This window comes from Maylandia zebra, linkage group LG23 (assembly GCF_041146795.1).
Source record: "Maylandia zebra isolate NMK-2024a linkage group LG23, Mzebra_GT3a, whole genome shotgun sequence".
In the NCBI taxonomy this organism is placed as follows: Eukaryota; Metazoa; Chordata; class Actinopteri; order Cichliformes; family Cichlidae; genus Maylandia; species Maylandia zebra.
The window spans coordinates 25,497,200-25,510,471 of NC_135188.1; the positions used below are offsets into that span (position 1 = coordinate 25,497,200).

Here is a 13,272-nt window from a genome sequence, read left to right on the forward strand (position 1 = left end):
GATGATTTTTTTTTATTGGTAAATTAGTTTAGCAAAGTTTACTTTAAAAGAAAACAGAAAAGATTCTTCTCCTTTTAAGACAACACTATCTGCCTCGAGCAAAGTACGAGGCCATTACTGCTTTTATTAGATCATAATACTTAAGCTGTCAGCCGGATACGCTGATCAGATCCCGAGATTTGATTTAAATTTGCCGTAAGTGTGGCACATTAATGTCTTTGTGTGTGCAAAAGCATCCACCACATGTATTCCTCATGTGTGCACGTATCCTGTCTCCAGAGGCAGGACGGCCTGATGCAGCGCTCCATACGAGAGGTGAACACGTCCAGCCGCTGGTGTGTGCTGTGGGACCTGGACGAAGACACACACTACAGTGTCCAGGTGAGAGAAAAACACACACAGTGTGAAGTGTAATAGCTATTACCTATTTAATGATAGCTATGTAATAGCTAATAGCTAATTAGACTGATGTATGTATTAGTTGGATGGTATCTTTTTCTAAAAGGCAGGTGTGTAATGGTGTAACTAACCATTTTTATTGGCTATGTAACCCATAAACACTGCCATTACAAAAGGTCTTATGCAAATGTAGGCTTACAAAACACAAAATAGCAAAAGAAGAAGAAGTTGATAATTCAGAAGTATTTTGGAGCAGTTGTGAAACCCAGGAGGAGGAACGACATGCAGGACGCACCGTGAACAGGACTGAAGTGTTCAGCCCACAGCTGTACACAAGGAAACAAGAAAAAACTCTGGAAAACCAGGAATGATGGCTGGGAAGTTTGAGGAATGCAACAAGGCAATCTGGCAAATTTAAGGAGGTTTCTCACGTGATGTCTCACTGCCAGAAACCTCCAGCAACCACTTGCCAATCAGTTGGGGAATACACACTGCTCCCTAGCAACCAGTGTTTACCGAGAGGGGGTGGTCTGTGTCCTTAGGTCTGTGTGAGTGAGGCCTAAGCTTCCTCCATTTGCCTGTATTTTTTCCATATTTTCCTACAAATCACTCACTGTTACACAACTTGATAATGTGCAATGTGAACTGAAAATGGAGAAGTTTCAAAGAGAAGCCAGCGTTCTTCAAAAGAGGCAACTTTTGTTTTGAAGGCAAACCTTCTCCATTTCTGGTCTGTCACACTTTTCACAGTTTCACGGCGCCTGAGAGAGCAGGTGTTTGTAGGCAAGCCCATCACTACAATTCAAATTACGGCCACAGCAATCTGCTAGCAACAAAATCAATCACAGCAAAGTTTTTGCCAGGTAGATGGGGAATATACATTTTCCCTTAGTTACAGATGGTTGCTGGGGGCTCACTGGCATGTCTGCCAGCTTCCACATTCTTGATATTGGAAGCTGTTTCTTTTAGGCTGTTATGATAGGAACAGTTGAAAAATGATGGAGGAAAACGGGCATTGAATGACACTTTTGCTTTAGCCAGGTGTCCAAAAATGGTGCACAAGTTAACATCATGTGGTTAGCGGTCACGTCTACAAAACCTCAAAAATTAAGAGATTGATTACTGATTGAACACAGGTATGATGAAAAAGCAGTTGAAAACAGGCAGGAAGTACGTCTGACTGAAGTGTAAGACTGGCTGAGACTTCAGAATAAAACAGGAAGTGGCTAAAGCAACAGAGAAATAGAAAAATAGAAAAAGGAAGTAGGTAGACTTGACATCAGCCAGCAGAATAAAACAGGAAACAACTAAAGAAAAACTGTCTGTGTCCTCCTAACTTTGCAAATTTTAAAAAATTGACAACAATCATGGAAGCTAAGCCAAACCATTTGGGTTAAACAATAAAGTCCTGTATTCCACAAAAGTTGCTGCAAAAGAACTTTAATGTCTTCAGATTAATGCTCTTCTCTGTGCACCTTAAATGAATGAAGTTGTGTCACAAGAGTATGTGTCTGTCCAGGTCAGGACAATCTTTTAGATGCCAGACCAAAGAATTTTCAGCATGTTGCAAAAAGGGACTCATAGTTTTGAGCCATAAGGTAAGAAAATGTTCATCATGTTTGTACAAATAGACATGAGGTCTAAATGATATATTAACAAAGCCATACATTTAGAAATAAAACTGGACGATTTGGTCTTTGTAAGTGCTTTGAAATTGAGATTTCTTACCTCTGTGTATGGAAAAAAGAGACCTATCATCATCCTTTTCTTCTTTATTTTCATTCTATGAGTCAGCTAGAGTACATTTGCATGATTCACAGTTTAAAAAACTGTGACTGGTTGTTTATAGAGCTCCTCAGTTCATCCTCTGTCTGAAACAAGTAGTTTTACCTCCTGTTCTTTAAGACCTACACCTTGAAAGCTCATTTTAGCCTGTTTCATGGCTGGCCAAGGCTGTGAGTCTTTGCTTGGCAGTTTCCAAGGCCTCAGGTATGGACAGCTTGCTGTATTTCTTAGGCACCTTATTTGTCGCACCTTTCTGCAACTCCGTTAGTTGGCTAACCTCCCTCCGTGCTACTTTGATCTTGCCCTCTAGCCTCCTTCTCCATGGAGGGTACTGCCCCTTGTCACTGTTCAACTTGTAGCCAAGCATCTCACTGATCACTGCTGCCGTATTGTAGATCAGCTTGTTAGTGTCGGTAATCGTGGTTGTAGGTATTGCCCGTAGTGCTGCATTAACATCATCTAGCAGACCTTCTGAGGGTACAGATGCCCCAGAGACAATCCAGCACATAACAGCAGGGTGCAAGATGCTAGCAGGCAAGGCATACATGGAACGCCATAACCAAGTGGCCGGCATAGTGTACAGGAACATCTGTGCCGAGTATAACCTGGAAGTCCCGAGGTCAAAATGGGAGATGCCCCCAAGGGTGGTGGAGAATGACCGAGCTAAGATCCTGTGGGACTTCCAGATACAGACGGACAAAATGGTGGTGGCTAACCAACCGGACATAGTGGTGGTAGACAAACAGAAGAAGACGGCCGTAGTGATCGATGTAGCGGTTCCGAATGACAGCAATATCAGGAAGAAGGAACACGAGAAGCTGGAGAAATACCAAGGGCTCAGAGAAGAGCTCGAGAGGATGTGGAGGGTGAAGGTAACGGTGGTCCCCGTGGTAATCGGAGCACTAGGTGCGGTGACTCCCAAGCTAGGCGAGTGGCTCCAGCAGATCCCGGGAACAACATCGGAGATCTCTGTCCAGAAGAGCGCAGTCCTGGGAACAGCTAAGATACTGCGCAGGGCCCTCAAGCTCCCAGGCCTCTGGTAGAGGACCCGAGCTTGAAGGATAAACCGCCCGCAGGGGCGTGCTGGGTGTTTTATATATATATATATATATATATATATATATATATATTTAGGGGTGCATTTAGGGGTGCAACGATACACAAAATTCACGGTGTCACGGTTCGATATTTTTTGATACAAAAAAAATGTTCATGCCTTTTTAATTTGTCATTTATTGAAATTATAAATATATATTTTAACTCATAAGTACAGTTTTTAAATTTAATGTTGCTGAAACAACAAAGTACTAAAAAAAAAAATATGTCTGATTGAGGAATCACTCATCTTTGGAAAAGAGAGTTTATTACAGAGAAATGGCTCTTTCCAGAATAAAAGCTATACTATACGCTTCTTCTGGGCTATATTCTCAGCAGCATATTAAACATATCAGGTCCCCATAAGGAGAATCAATTCAATTCAATTCAATTTTATTTATATAGCGCCAAATCACAACATAAGTCGCCTCAAGGCGCTTCATAGATACAGAGAAAAACCCAACAATCATATGACCACCTATGAGCAAGCACTTTGGCAACAGTGGGAAGGAAAAACTCCCTTTTAACAGGAAGAACCCTCCGGCAGAACCAGGCTCAGGGAGGGGCGGCCATCTGCTGCGACCGGTTGGGGTGAGAGAAGGAAGACAGGATAAAGACATGCTGTGGAAGAGAGACAGAGGTTAATAACAGATATGATTCAATGCAGAGAGGTCTGTTAATACATAGTGAGTGAGAAAGGTGACTGGAAAGGAAAAACTCAATGCATCATGGGAATCCCCCGGCAGCCTACGTCTATTGCAGCATAACTAAGGGAGGATTCAGGGTCACCTGGTCCAGCCCTAACTATATGCTTTAGCAAAAAGGAAAGTTTTAAGCCTAAACTTGAAAGTAGAGATAGTGTCTGTCTCCCGAATCCAAACTGGAAGCTGGTTCCACAGAAGAGGGGCCTGAAAACTGAAGGCTCTCCCTCCCATTCTACTTTTAAATACTCTAGGAACAACAAGTAGGCCTGCAGAGCGAGAGCGAAGTGCTCTAATAGGGTGATATGGTACTACAAGGTCATTAAGATAAGATGGGGCCTGATTATTTAAGACCTTGTATGTGAGGAGCAGGATTTTGAATTCAATTCTGGATTTAACAGGAAGCCAATGAAGGGAAGCCAAAACAGGAGAAATATGCTCTCTCTTTCTAGTCCCTGTCAGCACTCTTGCTGCAGCATTTTGGATTAGCTGAAGGCTTTTCAGTGAGTTTTTTGGACATCCTGATAATAATGAATTACAGTAGTCCAGCCTGGAAGTAATAAATGCATGAACTAGTTTTTCAGCGTCACTCTGAGACAGGATATTTCTAATTTTAGAGATGTTGCGCAAATGGAAGAACGCAGTCTTACATATTTGTTTAATATGTGCATTGAAGGACATATCCTGGTCAAAAATGACTCCAAGGTTCCTCACAGCGTTACTGGAGGCCAAGGTAATGCCATCCAGAGTAAGAATCTGGTTAGATACCATATTTCTAGGCTTTTCAGGGCCGAGTACAATAACCTCAGTTTTATCTGAATTAAGAAGCAGAAAGTTAGCGGCCATCCAGGTCTTTATGTCTTTAAGACATTCCTGCAGTTTAACTAATTGGTGTGTGTTATCTGGCTTCATGGACAGATAGAGCTGGGTGTCATCTGCATAGCAGTGAAAATGTATGCTATGTCTTCTAATGATACTGCCTAAGGGAAGCATGTATAATGTAAACAGAATTGGTCCTAGCACTGAACCCTGTGGAACTCCATAATTAACCTCAGTGTGTGAAGAGGACACTCCATTGGAGTCTATTAGATAGATATGATACAAACCACTGCAGCACAGTACCTGTAATACCTACAGCATGTTCTAATCGCTCTAATAGGATATTATGGTCGACAGTATCGAATGCTGCACTAAGGTCTAGCAGGACAAGCACAGAGATGAGTCCACTGTCAGAGGCCATAAGAAGATCATTTGTAACCTTCACTAAAGCTGTTTCTGTGCTGTGCTGAGCTCTGAAACCTGACTGAAACTCTTCAAATAAACCATTCCTCTGCAGATGATCTGTTAACTGTTTGACAACTACTCTTTCAAGGATTTTTGATATGAAAGGAAGGTTGGAGATTGGCCTATAATTAGCTAAGACTGCTGGGTCTAGAGATGGCTTTTTGAGTAAAGGTTTGACTACAGCTAGCTTGAAGGCCTGTGGTACATAGCCGATTATTAGAGATAGGTTGATCATATTTAAGATCGAAGAATTAATTAATGGCAGGACTTCTTTGAGCAGTTTTCTAGGAATTGGGTCTAAAAGACACGTTGATGGTTTGGAGGAAGTAATTATTGAAGTTAACTCAGAAAGATCAATTGGAGAAAAAGAGTCTAACTTAACATCAATGGTAAGAGTAGCTGTAGATAATATTACATCTGTGGGATGATTATTGGTAATTTATTCTCTAATGATAAAAATTTTATTTGTGAAGAAGTTCATGAAGTCATTACTAGTTAACGTTAAAGGGATGGTTGGCTCAAAAGAGCTCTGACTTTTTGTCAGCCTGGCTACAGTGCTGAAGAGAAACCTGGGGTTGTTCTTATTGTCTTCAATCAGTGATGAATAGTAAGATGTTCTGGCTTTGCGGAGGGCTTTCTTATAAAGCAGCAAACTATTTCTCTAGGCTAAATGATGATCCTCTAAATTTGTGACACGCCATTTCCTCTCCAGATTACGAGTCATCTGCTTTAGGGTACGTGTTTGAGAATTATACCACGGAGTCAGGTACTTCTGATTAGAGACCTTAGTTTTCACAGGAGCTACAGTATCCAGAGTCGTACGTAGTGAGGAGGTGAAATTATTAACAAGATAATCGACCTCTGTTGGGGTAGCGTTCAGATAGCTGCTCTGCTCTATGTTGGTACAGGGCATTGAAGATGATAACAGTGGGTGGATTATATTCTTAAACTTAGTTACAGCGCTTTCAGAAAGACATCTACTTTGATAAAGTCTACTCTCCACTGCTGTGTAATCAATTATTGTAAATGTAAATGTTATCAGGAAATGATCAGACAGGAGAGGGTTTTCAGGAAACACTGTTAAATGTTCAGTTTCTATGCCATATGTTAAAACAAGATCTAGAGTGTGATTAAAGTGGTGGGTGGGTTCTTTTACAGTTTGAGAGAAACCAATTGAGTCTAATAACAGATTAAATGCCATGTTGAGGCTGTCATTTTTAGCATCTACATGGATGTTAAAATCACCCACAATAATTATTTTATCTGAGCTCAGAACTAAATTAGATATAAAGTCTGAGAAATCAGAGAGAAACTCTGTGTAAGGCCCAGGTGGACGATAGATGATAACAAGTAAGACTGGTTTCTGAGTTTCACAGCTGGGGTGGACGAGGCTAAGCATCAGGCTTTCAAATGAATTAAAAGTCTGTCTTGGTCTTTCATTAATTAATAGGCTGGTGTGAAAAATTGCTGCCACACCGCCCCCTCGGCCTGTGCTTCGAGATTTCTGGTAGTTAGAATGACTCGGGGGTGTTGATTCATTTAAACTAACATAATCATCCTGCTGCAACCAGGTTTCTGTAAGGCAGAGTAAATCAATTTGTTGATCAATTATTAAGTCATGTACTAACAGAGACTTGGAGGAGAGAGACCTAATATTTAATAATCCACATTTCACTGTTTTACTCTTTGGTTCAGATGTGGATACTGTATTGTTCTTTCTTTGTAATTGTTTATGTTTAAGTTGTTTGTTGCTGGTTTTTAGTTTGTTTTTTGTCTTTTTGGAAGCTGACACAGTCTCTATGGAGATGGGTTTTTGGGGGGGTAGCAGGAGGAGAGAAGCTGCAGAGAGGCGACTGCAACTCTGCTTCCTGGTCCCAACTCTGGATAGTCATATTTTGGGGGTTTAATAAATTTGTCCATATTTCTAGAAATGAGAGCTGCTCCATCCAAAGTGGGATGGATGCCGTCTCTCCTAACAAGACCAGGTTTCCTCCAGAAGATTTGCCAATTATCTATGAAGCCCACATCGTTTCTGGGACACCACTCAGACAGCCAGCAATTTAAGGAGAACATGCGGCTAAACATGTCACTCCTGGTCTTAGGCACCTTATTTGTCGCACCTTTCTGCAACTCCGTTAGTTGGCTAACCTCCCTCCGTGCTACTTTGATCTTGCCCTCTAGCCTCCTTCTCCATGGGGGGTACTGCACCTTGTGGCTGTTCAACTTGTAGCCAAGCATCTCACTGATCACTGCTGCCGTATTGTAGATCAGCTTGTTAGTGTCGGTAATCGTGGTTGTAGGTATATATATATATATACCTACTGTGTGTGCAACCTATATATATATATATATATATATATATATATATATAAAAACACCCAGCACGCCCCTGCGGGCGGTTTATCCTTCAAGCTCGGGTCCTCTACCAGAGGCCTGGGAGCTTGAGGGTCCTGCGCAGTATCTTAGCTGTTCCCAGGACTGCGCTCTTCTGGACAGAGATCTCCGATGTTGTTCCCGGGATCTGCTGGAGCCACTCGCCTAGCTTGGGAGTCACCGCACCTAGTGCTCCGATTACCACGGGGACCACCGTTACCTTCACCCTCCACATCCTCTCGAGCTCTTCTCTGAGCCCTTGGTATTTCTCCAGCTTCTCGTGTTCCTTCTTCCTGATATTGCTGTCATTCGGAACCGCTACATCGATCACTACGGCCGTCTTCTTCTGTTTGTCTACCACCACTATGTCCGGTTGGTTAGCCACCACCATTTTGTCCGTCTGTATCTGGAAGTCCCAGATACAGACGGACAAAGATATAAGTCCCAGATATATATATATATATATATATATATATATATATATCTTCTTTAATATCAAATATCTTTACCTTCAAAACTCACCTATTATACTTTCTGCCAGCTCATTCTAATTGGATGGTTTCCTGGCACAGACCCGGCTTTTAAGCCCAGTTCAGAGATTTTCAACAGGATTGAGGTCGGGGCTTTAGGAAGGCCATTCCAGAAGCTCAATGCTAGCCTGCTTTATCTATTCCCAACTAGTTTTGATCTGTTTGGGATCATTGTCCTGATTTGAGGTGAATTTGAGGAATTTGGAGATAGTCATCCTTCTTCATTATTCCATCAACTTCTTGCAGTGTACCTGTCATGGTCCTGGGTCTTTTGACCCAGCGTTTTATGTTTGAGTTTATTTTGTTCATTAGGTTATCTAAGTTCATTTGGTTATTAGACTCCTTGTGTTTTCTTCCCCTGTATTTAAGCTTCCCCTCACCCTTTGTGTTTCATGCTGCGTGTCTTATGTTATCAAGTTTGTATTATCATGCCTAAGTGTTTCTAGTTCTTATTATTTCCCCCTCCGTTTCCAACCATGTTAAATCTCCCCTGCTCTTCATGCGTTTCATGTCTGTGTCTTACGTTGTCAAGTTCTGGTTGTCGTGTCTAAGTCTGCATGTTTCTTGTTTTATTTTGAAAAAGGGGTCTTGTGTTCTGTGCTCATGCGGTTAGTTTTACTCTTGCCTGTGCATCATTATGTTTATCCTAGTCAGCTGTTTCCTCATGTGTCTCCACTTCCCCTAATCACCTCCTGTGTATTTAAGTCCTCTGTTTTCAGTGTGTGATTGTCAGGTCGTCTGTTGTCCACGCCATGTTTCCTATGCCATGCCATGCTTCCAAGTTTCTTGTCTGGGTTTTTCTTATTGTTTGTTTAGATTCCCCAGTTTAGGTTTGTGTTAATTTTGCTTCAGTTTGCCTTGCCCTTTGTTTGTATCTCTTCTACCAGCCATATTAAACGGCTTGCCTTTTGTTAACATTTCAAGTTCTGTTCCCTGTTCCTTGGAGTCTGCGTTTTGGGTCCTTTTCTCAATTCATACAGTCTGCCCTCGCCAGACTGTGACAGTACCAGTACCACTGGCAGCAAAACAGCCCCACAGCATGAACCTGCCACCACCATGCTTGACAGCTGGTACGGCGTTCTTAGGTAATAATAATGTTGGTCCACGATCAACATTATTTTCATGATGTAGCAACAAAGTGGTGACACATCTGAATAACTTGTAGCCTACTTATGTACATTTGTTTGAATCACTGATCTTGGAATCTGCAGTTGTTTAGAAATGGCTGCAAGACCTTCACAACCTTCCCAAATCTACAGTTCTCCTTCTTGGATCTTCACTGAGTTCCTTGGACTTTCCCATTGTTCCGAGTATTGGTCAGCCTAATGAGTGCCGTCAAACAAATCCTTTTAATACTGCAAAGAGAAACTACCAGCTGTACACAGTCATGATCACTAACGAGAAGTTAATTGGCCTTGTGAGTTAAAAGACATCATAGAACAATCAGCACCATTTAGTAAAAGATTTAAGAGTGTATGCATATTTTTGAGCCTGTTTGGATTAGAAAAAATCCAAAATAAATAGATAACTGAATTGAAACTTACCCAGTTCTTGTTTTTCAAAGTCATTAAAGATTTATCCTGTACAATCATCCCACCCTAGAAATAGAACAGTTCCAAGAAATAATTAAAAGCCCAAAATTACCACGACATTCATGCCTATGATGAGTGGATGTAAACGTCTGACCAAAACTGTATATCTATGTATTACTCAGTGTAATGAAGCTGAAAGCTGATTATAAACTCATATTTTAAGCACAAGTCCACATAAATGTAAAATAATTTGATATTTTCACAACCTGGCAACCTTACAAATTGCTTATCCAGGGCTGAAAAACACTGCTGAACCTCTCATAAAAACATTAATTACCATTTTAATTATGTTAATTATTTCAGTATCATTTAATGCTTGGTTAGCGAATAGATGGATCATCTGCATCACAGCTGAGAAACTTTCTTAGATGATGACAAAGCATTTTTTCTTAAATCAAGTGTCAGTGTTTGATCAACCTAAACAGTGACACGTCTCTGTTCTGAAAGTTTAAACTAAAACTGCAGCTCCTCTCTGAAGAGGGAGTCTCTAATGTGACTCCATTATCGTGGTGCTATTAAAATTTTTATAGCCTAACAGACTGACGCAGACTGCAGACTGTCCTTCAGCTGCAGGACTTGCTTCAATGTGCTCGTCAGCAGACAGATGTCCTGCGAAAGTGTCATTGAGCAATGCATTGCTGCCCGGTGAGGTCCAGAGGGGGCTGAATTTGACCTCTGACCTCCCTTTGGCGTGCGGGGAGGTTAAAAATTAAAGGATGAATTTCCCAATGGAGTTGGGTGTTGTTATCCAGGATGAGGGGACAGATTAGAGCTTGCAGAGGACACTTTGCAGGCATCAGACTGTAGAATTAGAGGAGAACAAACACTCTAAATTCAAGGACTTACTTCATACACTCCACAGAAAACTTGCTGCATACTGCCGTTGGCTGTGTTGTGTAGGTGGAGAGAGCATCTGTGGCACATTGAGACCTCGTGTGGATGTAATTTTATCTCTGTGATTGATTGATTTCCCTGTGTGTGCATTAAACTGAGTGCTTCCTGTTACAAAACTCCACTGCAGCCCGATTTGAATGTGAAACACCATTAACACGTGTTTATTTTTTACACAAAGCCTAATTTTATAATCTTTCCCAGTGACTGAAAATGTCCCCAAATGAGCTTATAGCTTAAATTCATATTCTCTCTGTTGCCTTTCAAGCTTTTACTCAGCGTCCTCCAATGATCATTCAGGATCACGGCCAAAAGCCAAAGCACCGCTCGCTCACTAAATATACCCTCGGCAGCCAGTTTCTTACCATCGTTGCATAATGTTGTCCTTTGTTAATGCCACTGTAAGAATGCACCCAGAGTTTGTGCTCAGCTGTCATCAGCTTGGCTCTACCTTTGCTTAAAAATATCTTAACATTCCCTCTAAATACTTTTTTCCCCCTTGTTGGATGTAGGTGCAGTCCGTTGGGCCGCACGGTGACAGCCCACCCAGCCGTGCCGTCCACTTCAGGACTCTGGAGAGGACCGACCATTATCCAGCCGGAGTCCTGGACCACCGTGAGTGCTCATAAACACACTCCAGAGGGGAGCTTCCTAAAGTAAAACACATGACGTGCCGTGTTTCAGCAGCACAGACACAAATCTGAGGTATTTTATTGTTGCATGAAGTACGCAGAAGTTTGGTGTCTCAGAAACGCTGTTTTAAGTCAAGTTTTCAAGGTGTGTATGCACATGTTAAATACTGGCAATAATAGTCTGTGGAGCTTCGAAAGAAATGTGTCTGGACTTTAAGACCGACAAAAACTGGTTCATCCCGAAGACAAAACTCCTAAAAACAAACTTAGCAACATAGTATATGCTGTACTGTGTAGCGAGGAATGTTCAGACCTCTACATTGGAGAGACCAAACAGCCACTTCACAAACGCATGGCTCCACCTCGACGGGACAAGACTCAGCGGTCCATCTCCATCTAAAGGACAAAGGTCACTCTTTTGAGGACGCCAATGTTCAAATTTTGGACAGAGAAGACAGATGGTTTGAAATAGGAGGAAAAGAAGCCATCTATGGCTACGTTCAGATGGCAGGCGAAAGCACATCAAATCCGACTTTTTTGACCCTGTGCGACCCATATCCGATCATGGTATGACAGTGTGAACAGCACAAATCCGATATTTTCAAATCCGATCTGGGCTACTTTCATATGTGTTACTGAATCCGATACATATCTGATGTTTTAGAAAGCGACTGCTGTTTGAATGGTCATGTCGCATTAAATCCGTGTCTTATGTCACTGACACAAGACAGACACCAATTATCAGCGCCGGAGAAGACATCGTGAATGCTTCCTGGCCATCCAGTGTAGATGTTAGTGAAACTGTTGGGAAGACAACGTTGGAGAAATGTGAACATTTTATTTGTACAATACAATACAATTTTATTTATATAGCACATTTAAAAAACCACAGGTACTGTATGCCAAAGTGCTTCACAGAACGAGTTAAGAGCAATAATAAATACAAGTACAAAACACAAAATACAAAAAACAAATAAAATATACTAACAGGCGGGAGACATAACTAACCAATAATACACCAGGCATAGTAGGCACAACCCAAAAGGCTGAAGGTTAAAACATTATAAACATTAATAAAGCGAAAAAGATAAGTTACAATACACTAAAAATGCGGGCTCTAGGAGGCGGGGAAAGCAAGGCTAAACAAATACGTTTTTAATCGAGATTTAAAAGATTGAATTGAATCAGACGCCCGAATAGCTAGAAGGAGGTTATTCCAGAGGTAGGGTGCGAAAGCGGCGAAAGCGGCGAATGCGCGGTCACCTCTGGTCTTGAGCCGAGATCTAGGTCGCACCAGGAGCATTTGACCTGCTGATCTAAGCGCTCTCCCAGGGGTATAAAAGCTGAGGAGATCCGTAAGATAGCTGGGCACGGTGTTATTTATGATTTTAAAAGTGAGCAATATGATTTTAAAATCAATACGGAATTTAATAGGGAGCCAGTGCAGGTCGGAAAGAACTGGATTAATAGACTCAAACCTGCCAGTTCCAGTTAAGAGACGCGCAGCCACATTTTGAACGAGCTGCAGTTTGTGAACAAGGGCAGAATTGAGACCAGTGTAAAGGGAATTACAGTAATCTAACCTTGATGTAATAAAAGGCATGGATAAGTTTCTCCAGGTCCTTACGTGGTAAGTAGGGCTTGGCCTTAGAGGTTAGACGTAATTTATTGAAACTCGATTTAACTACAGAGGACACATGTTTGTGCAACTTGAAGGAACTGTCCAAGACAACACCCAGGTTCCTCACAGTGTCAGAAAGGGAGTCAGCAAAGGGCCTGAGAATACCAATTAGTTCAGCCTGAGAGGAGGGAGTATCAAAGATTACAATTTTAGTCTTCTTATCATTTAGAATGAGGGAATTGCTCAGTAGCCAGATTTTAACTTCATTCATACAATCGGAGAAGTGTTGCAACGACAACGTGACATCCTCAGCCAGTTCAAAATAGATTTGAATGTCATCCGCATAAAAGTGAAAAGAAATATTGTATT

General features: G+C 41.6%; 1 protein-coding gene across 3 annotated transcripts in view; it reads left to right on the plus strand.

The window, feature by feature from the left end:
* The window catches only part of LOC101487844 (fibronectin type III domain-containing protein 4), a 64,629-nt gene that overhangs the window by 41,088 nt on the left and 10,269 nt on the right, over positions 1-13,272 (plus strand). For all 3 annotated transcript variants that reach the window (XM_076880625.1, XM_076880626.1, XM_076880627.1), the window contains 2 exons: positions 280-381; positions 11,163-11,265. In XM_076880625.1, the coding sequence (XP_076736740.1) occupies positions 280-381; positions 11,163-11,265 (205 nt within the window). The remainder of the gene's footprint in view (positions 1-279; positions 382-11,162; positions 11,266-13,272) is intronic.